Source organism: Pteronotus mesoamericanus, unplaced genomic scaffold, assembly GCF_021234165.1.
Source record: "Pteronotus mesoamericanus isolate MK-2021 breed Mesoamerican mustached bat unplaced genomic scaffold, CSHL_Meso_final contig_58, whole genome shotgun sequence".
In the NCBI taxonomy this organism is placed as follows: domain Eukaryota; kingdom Metazoa; phylum Chordata; class Mammalia; order Chiroptera; family Mormoopidae; genus Pteronotus; species Pteronotus mesoamericanus.
The window spans coordinates 2695618-2710315 of record NW_026555205.1 but is presented as its reverse complement, the minus strand read 5'-3'; the positions used below and the strand labels follow the sequence as shown (position 1 = coordinate 2710315).

General features: G+C 43.1%; 2 protein-coding genes across 2 annotated transcripts; one reads left to right on the top strand and one right to left on the bottom strand.

The window, feature by feature from the left end:
* Window positions 1–1209: 1209 nt before the first annotated feature.
* On the bottom strand, window positions 1210–3036 carry LOC129076210 (endogenous retrovirus group K member 6 Gag polyprotein-like). Its single transcript, XM_054580395.1, has one exon. It carries the CDS (start codon window positions 3034–3036, stop codon window positions 1210–1212), a length of 1827 nt encoding a protein of 608 aa, XP_054436370.1.
* A 9078-nt stretch (window positions 3037–12114) lies between these two features.
* On the top strand, window positions 12115–14331 carry LOC129076239 (heat shock protein HSP 90-beta-like). The gene is given in 3 exon segments (XM_054580413.1): window positions 12115–12259; window positions 12262–13522; window positions 13524–14331. Coding segments are annotated over 3 exon segments (2163 nt in total). The 3' UTR covers window positions 14281–14331.
* Window positions 14332–14698: the final 367 nt, after the last annotated feature.

The following is a 14698-nucleotide window of genomic DNA, read 5'->3' as shown; positions in this document are numbered from 1 at the left end:
GCCTGGGGATACGTACTCCTAATTGGTTCAAGAACCCTTGCTACAAACTGTTGGCATAAGGTGGGGCTATTGGCCATACCTTGGGGTAAAACTTTCCACTGAAATCTCCTCATGGGTTCTTTAAAATTTACAGAAGGTACGGAGAAAGCAAATCTTTTGCAATCCTGAGAAGCTAATGGTATAGTATAAAAACAATCTTTTAAATCAATAATAATCATACAATAAGTCTTTGGAATAGCTACAGGTGAAGGGAGTCCAGGCTGTAGGGCTCCCATAAGTTGCATAGTTTGATTTGCCTGACGTAGGTCTTGCAACAACCGCCAGTTGCCAGATTTCTTTTTAATGACAAATATAGAACTATTCCATGGGCTGTTAGAAGGTTCAATGTGTCCAAGCTGCAATTGCTCCTGCACTAAGTCATTTGCAGCTTGTATTTTCTCTTGTGTTAAGGGCCACTGTTCTACCCAAACAGGATTGTCATTTAGCCAAATTATGGCCTCCGCCGTAAGGGGTGCAGTAGCAACAGGGCCTGTTAAGAAAAAGAATGCAAGGAATGATCCTGGGTCATTAATACTACATTCATATCTTTTAAAATGTCCCTTCCCCATAAATTAGCTGGTAATTGGGGTAATATATACGGTTGGAATGTTCCCTGATGACCTTCGTTGTCTGACCAGTCAAGAAATCGTGAACTGCGAAGAGGATTATTAGATTGCCCTACTCCTTGTAAATGGGTGAGAGATTGAGTTACAGGCCAATTCTTTGGCCAGTGTTTCAGGCTTATAACAGACACATAAGCTCCTGTATCTAATATTCCCTTAAATTTATGCCCATTAATATATAATTCTTTCTCCGGCCTCTTTTGCGTTATCTCATGTAACCAAAAGGCAGCGTCAGAGGACCCAAACCCTTGATCACCTCAACTACCCTTCAAAGGTTGTCCGATTGTGGGAAGAGGTAATAGAATTAATTGTGCAATGCGCTGTTCTTTATTTATTGTTTGAATTCCTTGTAACGCTGCACACATACTTTTTATTTCTCCTGTATAATCTTGATCTATGACCCCTGGGAAAACTTGCAAACCTTTCATGGTCAAGGAACTTCGTCCTAAAAGCAATCCAAATGCCTTTTTTGGTAGGGGGCCATATATGCCAGTAGGAATTGCTTGCGGTCCTAAGTCAGGGGTTAGTACCACATATATGCGGCTACTTAAATCCAATCCTGCACTTCCGGGTGTTGCTCGGAAGAGATTTTCGATAGTCGGGCCATTTCTTCGGGTGTGAATGGAGGCAACCCCTTCCTCATTATTGGGTATGCCTCGGTTGCTGCCCCTATTGTCTGCCGGGCCAGGGCTGGGCCCCTCCTCCCGTTTCCCGACGACAAAGGGCTGCCGTTTTTATCTGTTTTTGAGCGGCATTCATTCGCCCAATGCTTGCCACGCTTACATTTTGGACAAGTGCCTGGTTGCTTTTTATTGTTACTATTATTATTATTAGTACTGCCGCCCCCTCTCTTTATGCGACAGTCTTTTTGGAAATGCCCTACTTTGCCACAACTAAAGCAGGTCGCATTCCGCTGCATTGTCCTATTAATTACCCCTTCCAAGGTGGTCCCCTGTAAAGCAGCAGCGAGGGTCATTCCCTGGACATATGAGGGCCCTACATTGGCACATAATCTGATATAATCTTCCAAGGACCCTTTTTTCTGAAAAGGGCGAAGCAATGTTTGACAAGCTGTATTGGCATTCTCAAAAGCAAGTTGCTTTACCAATAACGTTCCTGCTTCCCCATCATTAATGACTCTGACAACTGCTTGTAGCAGCCGGGATACAAAGTCCTGAAAATGCTCATCGGGTCCCTGTTTAATTTTAGACAACTCTTGAAGTTGATGTGTGGTAGGTAATCTTTTCCAAGCTCTAACAGCACACGCATTTATTTGCATGTACACATCTTCAGGGTATCTAAGCTGCACATCATCACCATCAAAATGTCCTATTCCCTCTATCATGGCCGCGGTCCATTGCTGCTGAGGGTTGGCACCTGTCATTCTGTTAACTCGGCCCTGCTCTCTAGCCTGCTCTTGAAATTCAGATTTCCAAAGTAAATAATCTCCCCCTGAGAGGCAGGATCGGGCCAGCAGTCTCCAATCATTTGGTGTTAGGGCAGTGTTTTCAATAGTACTGATAAGACTCATCGTGTAAGCGGCAGTGGCCCCATATTGAGCACACGATTGTTTTAACTCCTTGAGCAGCTTCATAGGAAATGAGGTATGGCGTCTGACTCTTTGCCCTGGATTATTAGGATCATCGACTTCTTGAACGGGAGCAATTATGGGGAACCCACATTCAAAACTCTCCTCTACATTAGATAATAAAGTTCTCTGCAGTGTGCTCAGTCCTCGTGGGAATCCACTAATTAGCCGGCTCGAACTTTGATAAGGCGGAGCAGTTGCCTTAACCTTCTCGGTCCTAGGTTGGACTGGAGGTTCCCATGGAGGCGGCTTACAAGGGACTCTCTCCAAAGCTGACTTTATCCTTTCTAGCTTGTCTAACAGAACGTGCCCTTCTAATGTCGAATTAGCAGAATCAGTATGATCACGAAAATCCTTTTCTATATCCTCCTTAACCATCTCATCTTCCAAATTTCCATCATCATCAGGGATATCATCAGAAAGGTTTTCTACCTGCTGTGTCAACCCCTGCACCTTGGGGATGGAGTCTAAAGAGCGAGAGCGCACAATCCCAGTAGGGGGTTCCCACAATGGCCCCAAAGCATCTCTCACTAATCCCCAAATAGAGAATGTATCTAAGGGAGTTCGCAGGGGATTTCCTGCATGGAAATCTTTCAGCTTTTGACCTACTCTATTCCACGTCTCTAAATTGACAGTTCCCTCCTCTGGAAACCATGGGCATTGTTCTTGAACAAGTTTAAGAAATCGGTTTATCTGTTCCATAGACACCCGAACTCCTCGGGCTACTAACATAGATTTTACCATCTGTGCATATAATTGCCTTTCCTTTGACTCAGAATGCCCCATGTTTTACTCCCGATTAGGTTCTTTCCCAGGTTTTAATTATCTTAGTTTCACTTTCACTTACGATTTCGCCGGCAGTCTCGGGGGCTTCTCACGGACTTCTCCTTCGGGTCCCTGTTCGGGCGCCAAAGTGTAGCGTCCCGCACCACACCAGCCCCCATGAGATGAGGAGACGTGGAATGAAGAGTCAGGGTCGGGAGGACTGATCAGCAATCAGCAATCAGCGTTTATTAGCCAGTACAGCAATACATTTATAGTCAGTTCACCTGGTCACTTGAGTACGCTCCGTGACTGAAAACAATATCTCTTGATCTACCTGGACAAGTTCTTCATGGATGGCTTACTCTGTCAATTCTCAAGGAAAACATTTTCTTGTCCCACGCTCTGGCCAAGGACTCAAAAGAGCCCCCTAACGACACTATTGTTTTCAATGTCCTCCTCCTTGCATGGGTATACAATCAGCAAGTCCGGGGGCCAGTTGAGGGCGTGTGCCTTGCCAGCAACTCTCACACACCTGTGTTTACTTGCCGGCTCCCAACAGGTGTGAACTTCTATGGTTGGAGACCATTGTTTTTACTTTCTGAATCTGCCTCTGATGATGTCAGATGCTGACCCTCTCTGACCTTAGGCAGTATATTCAAGACTTCCAGTAATCTACTGTCTGTGGCTGTCTCCTTCAGCTGTTAATCTAGTCACTCTGCACTCAGCAGGTCACCTTAGACAGCTCAGGGCAGGGCGGAGTCCCTCCTGTGGGAGGGGTTATTGGGTCCTTTCATGCTGCTTCCATATGGAGGAGGAATCCGCACTGGAACCCCGCTGGCTCCATTCTGTCCCGAAAACCTCCGTTCCCAGTCTCTCCTCAAAAATCGCCAGACCTCTATGCGTTCCCTTTAGCCAGGGATCTACTGTCTGTGGCTGCCATTCTGCACTCAGCAGACAGCTTAGACAACAAAGGGCGGGGTACAATCCCACCTGGGGGTGGGGCTCTTAGGTCTTTTGATGCTGGTGCCACTCAGAGGGAGTGGCCTCTTCCTGAGCATATTGGCTGCTGCCGCATGGGGGATGAGTCAGCACCGAATTCCCACCTGCTACTCTGTCAGTTCTCTCCCCAAAGCCTCCTTCCCCAGTCTCTCCTTAGGCATGTCTAGCTCACTCTGTCCCCGCCTTTACTAGAGACCAGGGTAGGTGGCTGCAAAAAAAATTTTGCATTGGCCCTATAGAAGTCTCTTTGCATCTCCATCTGCCTGTCTCTGGGAGACATCAACCCTGCCGCTTTTCGCCGCTGGCTTTTTCCTGTGTACTTTTTGGACTCTGGTGCTATGGGCTAGAGATCCTTGCTTTTGGTTTAGATCCCGTTCTTCTCAGGGAGATCCCACTGGCCGTTTCAAGTCCTGATGATGCCGCCCGTGGGTGCCCCACCCACCTTCTCAGGTCTGTACCACACTCCTTACTAGTTATATTGCCCTAAAGCTGATTCTTCTATATCCGATGTTACAAGGTTCCTTTCTCGCTATTGTTTAGTTGTTTGTTCCAGGTGATTTCTCCACAATTTAGTTATAAGTCCAGGTTGGTCCTGAGATGAGGTCAGTGTGACTTCCACTCACTCCTTCGCCATCTTGATTCTCTGAAGGATTTCTTATATGGCTATATTTTCCAGATTTCCAACAGCAAATTAAATGATACAGATGTCTCTCTATGCCAGTTAAGGATACATTATTTTCCAGGTGCTTTTCTCTATTTTCATCAAATCAAAATATGGCATTCAATTTTAACTTCCATATGGGTGGACAGTTAAGAAATTGGCATTGAATAGGTCCATTTTTCTTATCTCAAAGTTAAATTAATTCTTCTGTTTTATTCAGAGAAATAATAAGAAAAGAATATATATTTGAGAACAGACATCATTTGTGAATTAAAAAACAAAAAACAAAAAACAACTGACTGGATCTTTAACTCCTAGTGACAGAACCCAAATAGAAGAAACTTTGCAAGTATAATTTTGGTTAAACTAGTCATTTGCAATCTATTTACATAAAGGCAAGAATGTCAATGACATAGGTATATAAAATATATAAGATGGCAGTAGAATACAAGTTTAATCCAACAGGTATTTATTAACTCTTTCTATATGTCCAACATATTGTTTGTAACATGGGAGGACATCAAATATTTATTTCAAAAAAGATTAAAGTGTCATTAGAAAGAGAAAAAATGTTAAGGTGTATCATATATGTATCGACTTAAGGGGATATGATATGTGTGTTATATTACCTATGCAAGGTCAGTGGATGATCATATCAAAGTGTCCTGGTGCAGTTGGGAAAAAGTTCTTGGAAGAGGTCATAATGCTGGGATGGAGTGAGATGTAAGGAATGAGGAAAAGACTGATATGTTGAGTGCACAATATGTGGAACAGTGTGGCTGACACAGAAAACTTTTTGAATTGGAGAAATAGGATGCCTGCTAGAAGAGTCAGTCAGAGTTAACTTCAAAGCATCAGAAGGTGGTTAGATAGTTAATGGTAAGCCACTGAGGGTTTATTTGAGGTTTTACAACATTGTCAGGATTCCTATGATAAGAACTGGTCTTAGCTTGATCTAAAAAAATATATATTCTCCTATTTATTGAATATATTGGGGTAACAGTGGTTGACAAAATTATACAGGTTCGGGGTGCACAGTTCTACAAAACATCATATCTATACTATATTGTGTGTTCACCACCCAAGTCAAGTGCCCATCCATCACCATCTATCCCCCCATTCCTTCCTCCACCTCCCTATAGTCACCCCTCCCACTAACAATCCCAACACTATTGTCTGTGTCCATGAGTTTTTCTTTTTAAAATTTTTCTCACAATCCATGCCCCCCTCTCCCAGCTTCACACCCACAACAACTCTCAGCCAACTTTCTATCTATGAGTCTGTCTTTACTCTGATTGTTAGTTCAGTTTGTTCATTAGATTCCACATATGAGTGAAATCATATAGCATTTGTTTTTTTTCTTACTGCTTTATTTCACTTCAGAATAATGTTCTCCATGTCCATCCATACTGTTGCAAAGGGTAAATTTTTCTTCTTTTGTAAGGCTGAGTAGTATTCCATTGTGTAAATATAGTATAACTTGTTAATCCACTTACCTAATGATGGACACTTGGGATATTTCCAAATCTTGACTACTGTAAATAACACTGCAATGAACATAGGATTGTGCATATTCTTTCAAATTAGTGTTTCATGTTTGTTCAGATAAATTCCCAAAACTGGAATTGCTGTGTGATAAGGGAATTCCATATTTGTTTTTTCCTAAGGTAACTCCATACTACTTTTCAGACTGGCTGTACCAATCTGCATTCCCACCAACAGTAAACGAGGGTCCCTTTTCTCCACATCCTCACCAACACTTGATGTTAGTTGATTTATTGATAATAGCCATTCTGCCAGATGTGAGGTGATATCACATTGTGGTATTAATTTGCATTTCTGATTTTTAGTGACATTGAGAATCTTTTCATATGCCTATTGGACATTGGTATGTTCTGTTTTGAAAACTGTCTACTTAGGTCCTCTACCCATTTTTTTTAATGGGATTGTTTGGGTTTTTCAGTGTGAAGTTTTATAAGTTCTTCATAAATTTTGGATATTAATCCTATATAAGATGCACTGGCAAATACATTTCTCCCAGTCAGTGTTGTCTTTTCATTCTGTTGATGATTTCCTTTTGCTGTGAATAAATATTTTAGTTTGATGTAGTCCCATTTGTTTATTTTTTTTTATTTTGTTTTCCTTGCCCAAGGTATATATTAAAAAAAAAAGCATTGCTATGAGAGATGTCTGAGATTTCACTGCCTATCTTTCTTCTAAGATTTTTATGGTTTTGAGTATAATATTTAGGTCTTTAGTCTATTTTGTGTATATTCTTTTGTATGGTATAAGAAAAGAAGGTGATCTAGTTTCACTTATTTGTATGTATCTGTCCAATATTAACATCACCAATTTTTCAGTCCTCATTTGAGTATCAGCTAATTTATTTTATTTTATTTTATTTTATTTTATTTTATTTTATTTTATTTTATTTTTTCGAGAGACGGAGAGAGAGAAGCCATTTGAAGGGAAAAGCTCAATCATATATTCTTTAAGAAGAAAGAAATGCATCTTTGTTCCTTCAAGACTAGTGTAAACACACATATAGCTTGTCTGATTGTAATAAGTCAGTGTTTTGAAGATAGCACAGTAAAAGAAAGGCCACACATGTGAGGAGGAAACATTGATGGATTGCCTCCTTCCTGTGCCCCGACCATGTATCAAACCTACAACCTGGCTATGTGCCCTGACCAGAAATTGAACCAGGAACATTTTTGATATATGGGGTGACACTCTAATGAACTGAGCCACCAAGGCAAGGCTCAAAACTGTTTATGGAATAGAATTATTTACCCTATTTTATGGCTTGGCTCCTTTATCAATATTTATTGACTATAAAGCATGGGTTTATTTCTGGGCTCTCTATTTTGTTGCATTGATCCATGTGTCTGTTTTATACCAGGACCATGATGTTTTGATTACTATGACTTTATAGTACAGTTTGGTATCAGGTAGCATGATTCCTTCAACTTTGCTTTTCTTTCTCAATATGAATATTTCTTTTTGGGATCATTTGCGGTTCCATGTACATTTTTGGAATATTTGATCTAGGTCTGTGAAATACATCATTTGTATCTTTTTTTTAGATGCTCAGTGTATTTTATTTCATTTTTTTAATTAATTAATTAATCTTTTCAAATACATTTGTCTCTTCCTACCCCCCACCACTTTCCCTTGCCCCCTCCCTCCATCTATCTTTTTTAGGTAGGCCTGTATTGCTATGAACTTCCCTCTCAGGACTGCCTTTGCTGTGGCCTATATTTTGGACTGTTGTATGTTCATTTTCATTTGTTTCCAGAAACTTTTTGATTTCCTCTCTTATTTCATTATTGAGCCATTCATTGTTTAATAGTGTGCTGCTCAGTCTCCATCAGTTTGCAAGGTTTTAAGGTTTCTCCTTGAGGTTGATTTCCAGTTTCAAGCCCTTGTAGTCTGAGAAAAATTTTGATATTATTTCATTTTCCTGAATTTGCTGAGGCTTGCTTTGTGTCCCATCATGTGGTCTATCTTTGAAAAACTGCCATGAGCATTTGAAAAGACTGTGTATTTTTCTTCATTGGAATGTAAGTTTCTATATATGTCAGTTAAGTCTACTTGATTCAGTGCATCATTCAGCTCCACAATATCCTTGTTGATGTTTTGTTTGGAAGATCTGTCCATTTTTGACAGTGGGGTGTTGAAATCCCCTACTATCAGTGTGTTGCTGTCTATATCTTTTTTGAAGTCCTCCAAGATTTTCCTTATATATTTGGGTGCCCCTTTGTGGGGTACCTATAAGTTTACAATGTTGATGTCTTTTTGATAGATTCTTCCTTTAAGTATTATAAAGTGCCCCTCTGGGTCTCATTTTCTGGCCTTTGTTTTGAAATCTATTTTGTCTGATATAAGTATTGCAACCCCTGCTTTCTCCTCTTGCTCATTTGCCTGGAATATTTTTTTCCCATCCCTTTCCTTTCAATCTGCATAGGTCTTTTACTCTGAGGTGGGTCTCTTGTAGGGAGCATAAGTGTGGGTCTTGTTTTCTCATCCATTCAGCCATCCTGTGTCTTTTGATTGGGGCATTTAGTCCGTTTACATCAAGAGTTATTACTGATAGAAACCTATTCATTTTTTCTCTTTGTACCTGTGTTTTTCTCTTTCTCACTCTTTTCCTTCATGTTCTTAAACCAGTCCCTTTAGCATATCTTGTAGTGCTGGTTTGGTAGAGATATAGTCTTTTAGCCTTCTTTTGTAAGAGAAACTCCTTATTTCCTCTTTTAATTGAGAGCCTTGCTGGGTAGAACAGCCTTGGTTGTAGGCCCTTGCTTTTCATTACTTGGAATATTTGTTGCCATTCCCTTCTTGCTCATAGAGTTTCTGTTGAGAAATCAGTTTCTAGCCATATCAGGGCTCCCTTGTATGTTACTTTCTCCTTCTCCCTTGTTACCTGAGGGATTCTCTCTTTGTCTTTGATAGTTGCCATTTTAATGATGATGTGTCTTGTGGTGGACCTCCTTGGGTCCCTCTTGAGTGGGGCCCTCTGTGCCTCCTGGATACATGAAACCTTTTCTCTTCTCAAATTGGGGAAATTTTCCATCATTACTTTTTCAAAGAGGTTCTCTATCCCTTGCTCCTCTTCTTCTCCTTCTGGTATCCCTATTATGCGGATATTATTGCATTTCAGTTTGTCCTGCACTTTCCTAAATGCCTCTTCATTCTTTTCGAGTCTTTTTTCCATTTTTTGTTCTTTCTGGGAGCTTTTTTCTACCTTCTCCTCCATCTTACTGATTCGATCCTCGGCTTCACCCAGTCTGCTTTTGATTCCTTCTACAGTGTTCTTCCATTCAGAAATGGTATTCTTATCCTCTTGTGTCTTCTTGATAGTTTCTATGTTCTTTTCCAGGTTGATATTTTTTGCTGTAAAATCGTGATAGTTTCTCTGCAGTTTGTCATAGTTATCTTTGAGTTGGCTGAGCTCATTGAGCTTCCTTAGAGCCATTGTTTTGAATTCAATATCTGACAGTTCTCTTGCCTCTATTTCATTTAACTCTTGCTGTGGGGATTCCCCTTTTCCACTCATTTGGGGGGGAACTTCTTTTTCTTCCCATTTTTGTGATAGTCTATTATGTAATTAATTAATTTATTTGTTTATTTTTGCTCCTGTTCAATTGATCCGTCTAGATTTCCTGACTTTGTGGATTAAACTTGTATGGTAGTAGGAGGATCTATTTATTTGTTTGTTTGTTTGTTTTCTTTCCTTTCCTTTCTGGGCCTGCCTCTGATGTCAGTTGTTGACCTTATATGACCTTGGGTTTTTTGTTTGAGCCTTCTATGAGTCTACTGTCTGTGTCTGACTCCTGCTTTGGGATGCTCTGTGACGTCTTTGGCCAGGGATCCGCTATTTCTGTGGATCGCTCTGCTCTCTCACGCTGGCTCCTTGAGCCAGCTCGCTGGTCCAGCAGGATCCCCAGTCTGCCTGGTCTTGTGCACACTTGCCCCAGGCCAGGGTCGCTTATTCGCCCAACCTCGTGCAGTTGTCTGGCACCCGCCCCCAGTGGGCACCCTTGCACTGGTCAGTTTAGGGTCTTCTATTGTGTGGTTTCCCTGCTTTTGGCTCATTGGAGGTGTGGGCTGCCCACAAAAAATGAAGACTACGGAAATTGGAGGAAGTCAGCTCAGGGACTCTCTGGTTAATCCTGTCTTCAGTGTCTCCTCCAGGGTCTCTGGGCAGCTCTGTGACCCCTTGGGCCAGGGATCCACTATTTCTGTGGACCACTCTTCACTCACAGGCCTGTACGGGCACCGATTTACGCCTGCCCTTGCTGATCTGTGCACTCTCTCGCAGGCCCCGTGGGCGCCATCCTGCAGCAACCCTCGCCAGCCCACACGGTTGCAATTCCACACACGCCCTTGCCAACCCTCACCGGCTGCTCACACGTATGTGCACGCGCCTGTACCGGGTGGTTTTGGGCTGTCTATTGTGTGCTTTTCAGCTTTTGGCTCTTTGTGGGTGTGGCCTGTTCCCGCACAATGGAGACTATGGAAAGGAGGAGTTGGGACTCCCCCGTTCCTCCACTCGTTCTTTCCCCAAAGCCTGTCTCCAGTCTCTCCTCAGGGGTGTCTGTACAGTTCTGTCACCCCTTCGGCCAGGGATCCACTTTTTCTGCGGACCGCGTTTTAATCGCAGGCCATCTGGCTCGCGCGTGTCCAGCTTCTGCCTCTTTGGGGGCGCCTCCTGCCTGTGCAAAATGGAGACTACAGAATGGGGAGGGAGTCAGAACTCCCCAGTTCTTCCTCCCATTCTTTCTCCAATGCCTCCGTCTCCAGTCTCTCCTCAAGTGTCTATGCAGCTGTGTGTCCCCTTTGGCCAGGGATCCTCTATTTCTTTCAACGAATCTGCACTTAGCCCACCAGCTCACACATGCACAAGCTGTGTGCAGAGCACGCAAAAGGCAGGTTAATTGATTCCCTTATGCCTGAGCAAGATGGTAGCTGCAGAGTGGGAGGTAAGTTATTACCGGGGCTCCTCCAGTCACCGTCTCAGTTCTCTTCACAAAGTTTTCCTCACCAATCTTTCTTCAGGCACCAGCCCACTCTGCTGCCGCGTCTACCCAGAGATCAAGGAAGGCGGCTGCCACTGCAAATTTTTGCGTTGGCCCTTTAAATGTCTCTTTGCATCGCCTGTCACCTGTCTCTGGCAGAGAGCGCCCCTAAGGTTTTCGGGGTTGCGTTTTGTCTGTGTGTTTTTCTGGTTTTAGCTGCTGTAGTCTAGGGGTCCCTGTTTATGATTCAGACCCCGTTCTTCTTGGGGGGAGCTAACTGGCCATTTCAATGTCCCTCTGGTGCTAGTGCCCGTGGGCACCCAGCCCACCCTCTCGAGCCTCCACCGCACTTCTCACCCATTGGGATGTGTGAGAGTTGAATCCACTGTCAGTCCACGGCTCCAAGGCTCCTCTCCCTCTATCGTTCCATTGTTTTCCATGTGATTTCTCCACTATTTAGTCGCAATTCCAGTTTGATCTTGGGAGGAGGTCAGCATGACTCCCATTCACTCCTTCATCATCTTCGAATCTCTCTCTTATTTATTTGTTTTTAGAGAGAGGGGAAGGAGAATAGAGAGCGAGAGAAACATCAATGCATGGTTGCCTCTTGGGTGCCCCCTTCTGGGTACCTGGCCCACAACCCAGGCATGTGCCCTGACTGGGAATCGAACCAGCAACCCTTTCATTTGCAGGCTTGTACTCAATCCACTGAGCCTCACTATCCAGGGGATTCTGCAAAAATCTGCTGAAAAAATCTGCAAAAAGACTGCCACTTTTGAGCTGTTCCTGGAAGTGCCAAATTACATGAGGAATAAAAAACAGATTAGCTCTCTTGAGTCAACCTCAAGCACACAGTTTGCTGTGTGTGAGTCAAAAATAGTCCCTCCTCTCTTGTACTTGCATCTCTTCACCTTCAAGATGCCTGAGGAAGTACACCATGGAGAGGAGGAGGTGGAGAGTTTTGCTTTCCATGCAGAAATTGCCCAAATCATGTCTCCCATCATCAATACCTTCTACTCTAACAAGGAAATTTTCCTTCGGGAGTTGATCAGTAATGCTTCTGATGCCTGGACAAGATATGCTATCAGAGCCTGACTGACCCTTCCCAGTTGGACAGTGGTGAAGAGCTGAAAACTGACATCATTCCCAGCCCTCAGGAATGCACTTTGACTCTGGTAGACACAGGCATTGGCATGACCAAAGCTGATCTTGTAAATAATCTGGGAACCATTGCCAAGTCTGGTAGAAAAGCATTTATGGAAGCTCTTCAGGCTGGTGCAGACATCTCCATGATTGGACAGTTTGGTGTTGGCTTTTATTATGCCTACCTGGTGTCAGAGAAAGTAGTTGTGATCACAAAGCACAACGGTGATGAGCAATATGCCTGGGGGTCTTCTGCTGGGGGTTCCTTCACTGTGCAAGCTGACCATGATGAGCCCATTGGCCAGGGTACCAAAGTGATCTTTCACCTTAAAGAAGACCAGACAGAGCACTTAGAGGAGTGGCGGGTCAAAGAAGTGGTGAAGAAGCACTCACAGTTCATAGGTTATCCTATCACCCTTTATTTGGAGAAGGAACAAGAGAAAGAAATCAGTGATGATGAAGCAGAGGAAGAGAAAGGGGAGAAAGAAGAGGAAGATAAAGATGATGACGAGAAACCCAAGACTGAAGATGTGGGTTCAGATGAGGAGGATGATAGTGCTAAGGATAAGAAAGAGGAAACAAAGAAGATTAAGGAGAAATACATCGATCATGAAGAACTGAACAACGCCAAGCCCATATGGACCAGGAACCCTGATGACATCACCCAAGAGGAATATGGAGAGTTCTATAAGAGCCTTACCAGTGACTGGGAAGACCACTTGGCAGTCAAGCACTTCTCTGTAGAAGGTCAGTTGGAATTCAGGGCATTGCTGTTCATTCCTCGTCAAGATCCCTTTGACCTCTTTGAGAACAAGAAGAAGAACAATATCAAACTGTATGTCCGTCATGTGTTCATCATGGACAGCTGTGATGAGTTGATACCGGAGTATCTCAACTTCATCCGTGGTGTGGTTGACTCTGAGGACCTGCCCCTGAACATCTCTTGAGAAATGCTTCAGCAGAGTAAAATCTTGAAGGTCATTCATAAAAACATTGTTAAGAAGTGCCTTGAGCTCTTCTCTCAGCTGGCAGAAGACAAGGAGAACTATAAGAAATTCTATGAGGCATTCTCTAGAAACCTAAAGCTTGAGATCCATGAGGACTCAACTAATCGCCGACACCTCTCCAAGCTTCTGCGCTATCACACCTCCCAGTCTGGAGATGAAATAACTTATCTTTCGGAATGTCTCTCACATGAAGGAGACCCATAAGTCTATCTATTACATCACTGGTGAGAGCAAAGAGCAGGTTGCCAACTCTTCTTTTGTGGAGTGAGTACAGAAGCAGGGCTTTGAGGTAGTGTATATGACGGAGCCTATCGATGAGTAATGTGTGCAGCAGCTCAAGGATTTTGATGGGAAGAGTTTGGTCTCAGTTACCAAGGAGGGCCTGGAGCTACCTGAGGATGAAGAGGAGAAGAAAATGGAAGAGAGCAAGGCCAAGTTTGAGAACCTCTGCAAACTCATGAAAGAGATCTTGGATAAGAAGGTTGAGAAGGTGACAATCTCCAATAGGCTCGTGTCTTCACCCTGCTGTATTGTGACTAGCACCTACGGCTGGACAGCTAACATGGAGCGTATCATGAAAGCCCAGGCACTTTGTGATAACTTCACAATGGGCTACATGATGGCCAAAAAGCACCTGGAGATCAACCCTGACCACCCCATTGTGGAGACTCTACAGCAGAAGGCAGAGGCAGACAAGAATGACAAGGTTGTCAAGAACCTTGTAGTGTTGCTGTTTGAAACTGCACTGCTCTCTTCTGGCTTCTCACTTGAAGATCCCCAGACCCACTCCAACTGCATCTATCGCACGGTCAAGCTTGGTCTAGGCATTGATGAAGATGGAGTAACAGCAGAAGAACCCAGTGCTGCCGTTCCTGATGAGATTACCCCCCGTGAGGGTGATGAGGCTGCCTCTTGCATGAAAGAAGTAGACTAGGAGTTTCTACCTGCAGACCTTGTATCCTCTGTGTAGTGTCTTCATGGCTTCCCTAGCAGCCCCAAGTGGCCCTAGTCCACCTGGTTTTCCTCTGCTGTTTAGTGGGTTTTTTTCTCTCCTGTCTTTGCCTAAGGCAGGTTACAAGGGCCTCAAATCTTCCCTTCTCATATTTGACATCAGGTTTGGATGTTGTTGTGTATTATTTTTTATTTTGTTCTGAAATTAAAGTATGCAAAATAAAAAAAAAACAGAATAGTTGTCTTTGTTAGCAAAACAAACTCATTTCTTTATAAGTGACTCAGAATAACATTTCATTCAACATCAGTTGTGCTTCAGGGGCTATCCTGAATTTCTATAAAAACTTTGGATTCAGAGAGATTTCTGAATGCCTTTATTTCAAAAGGACATATCCTCATTT

What these genes read in the sequence shown, in the direction of transcription:
- LOC129076210 (XM_054580395.1), bottom strand. Translation starts at nt 3,036, where the DNA reads ATGGGGCATTCTGAGTCAAAGGAAAGGCAATTATATGCACAGATGGTA.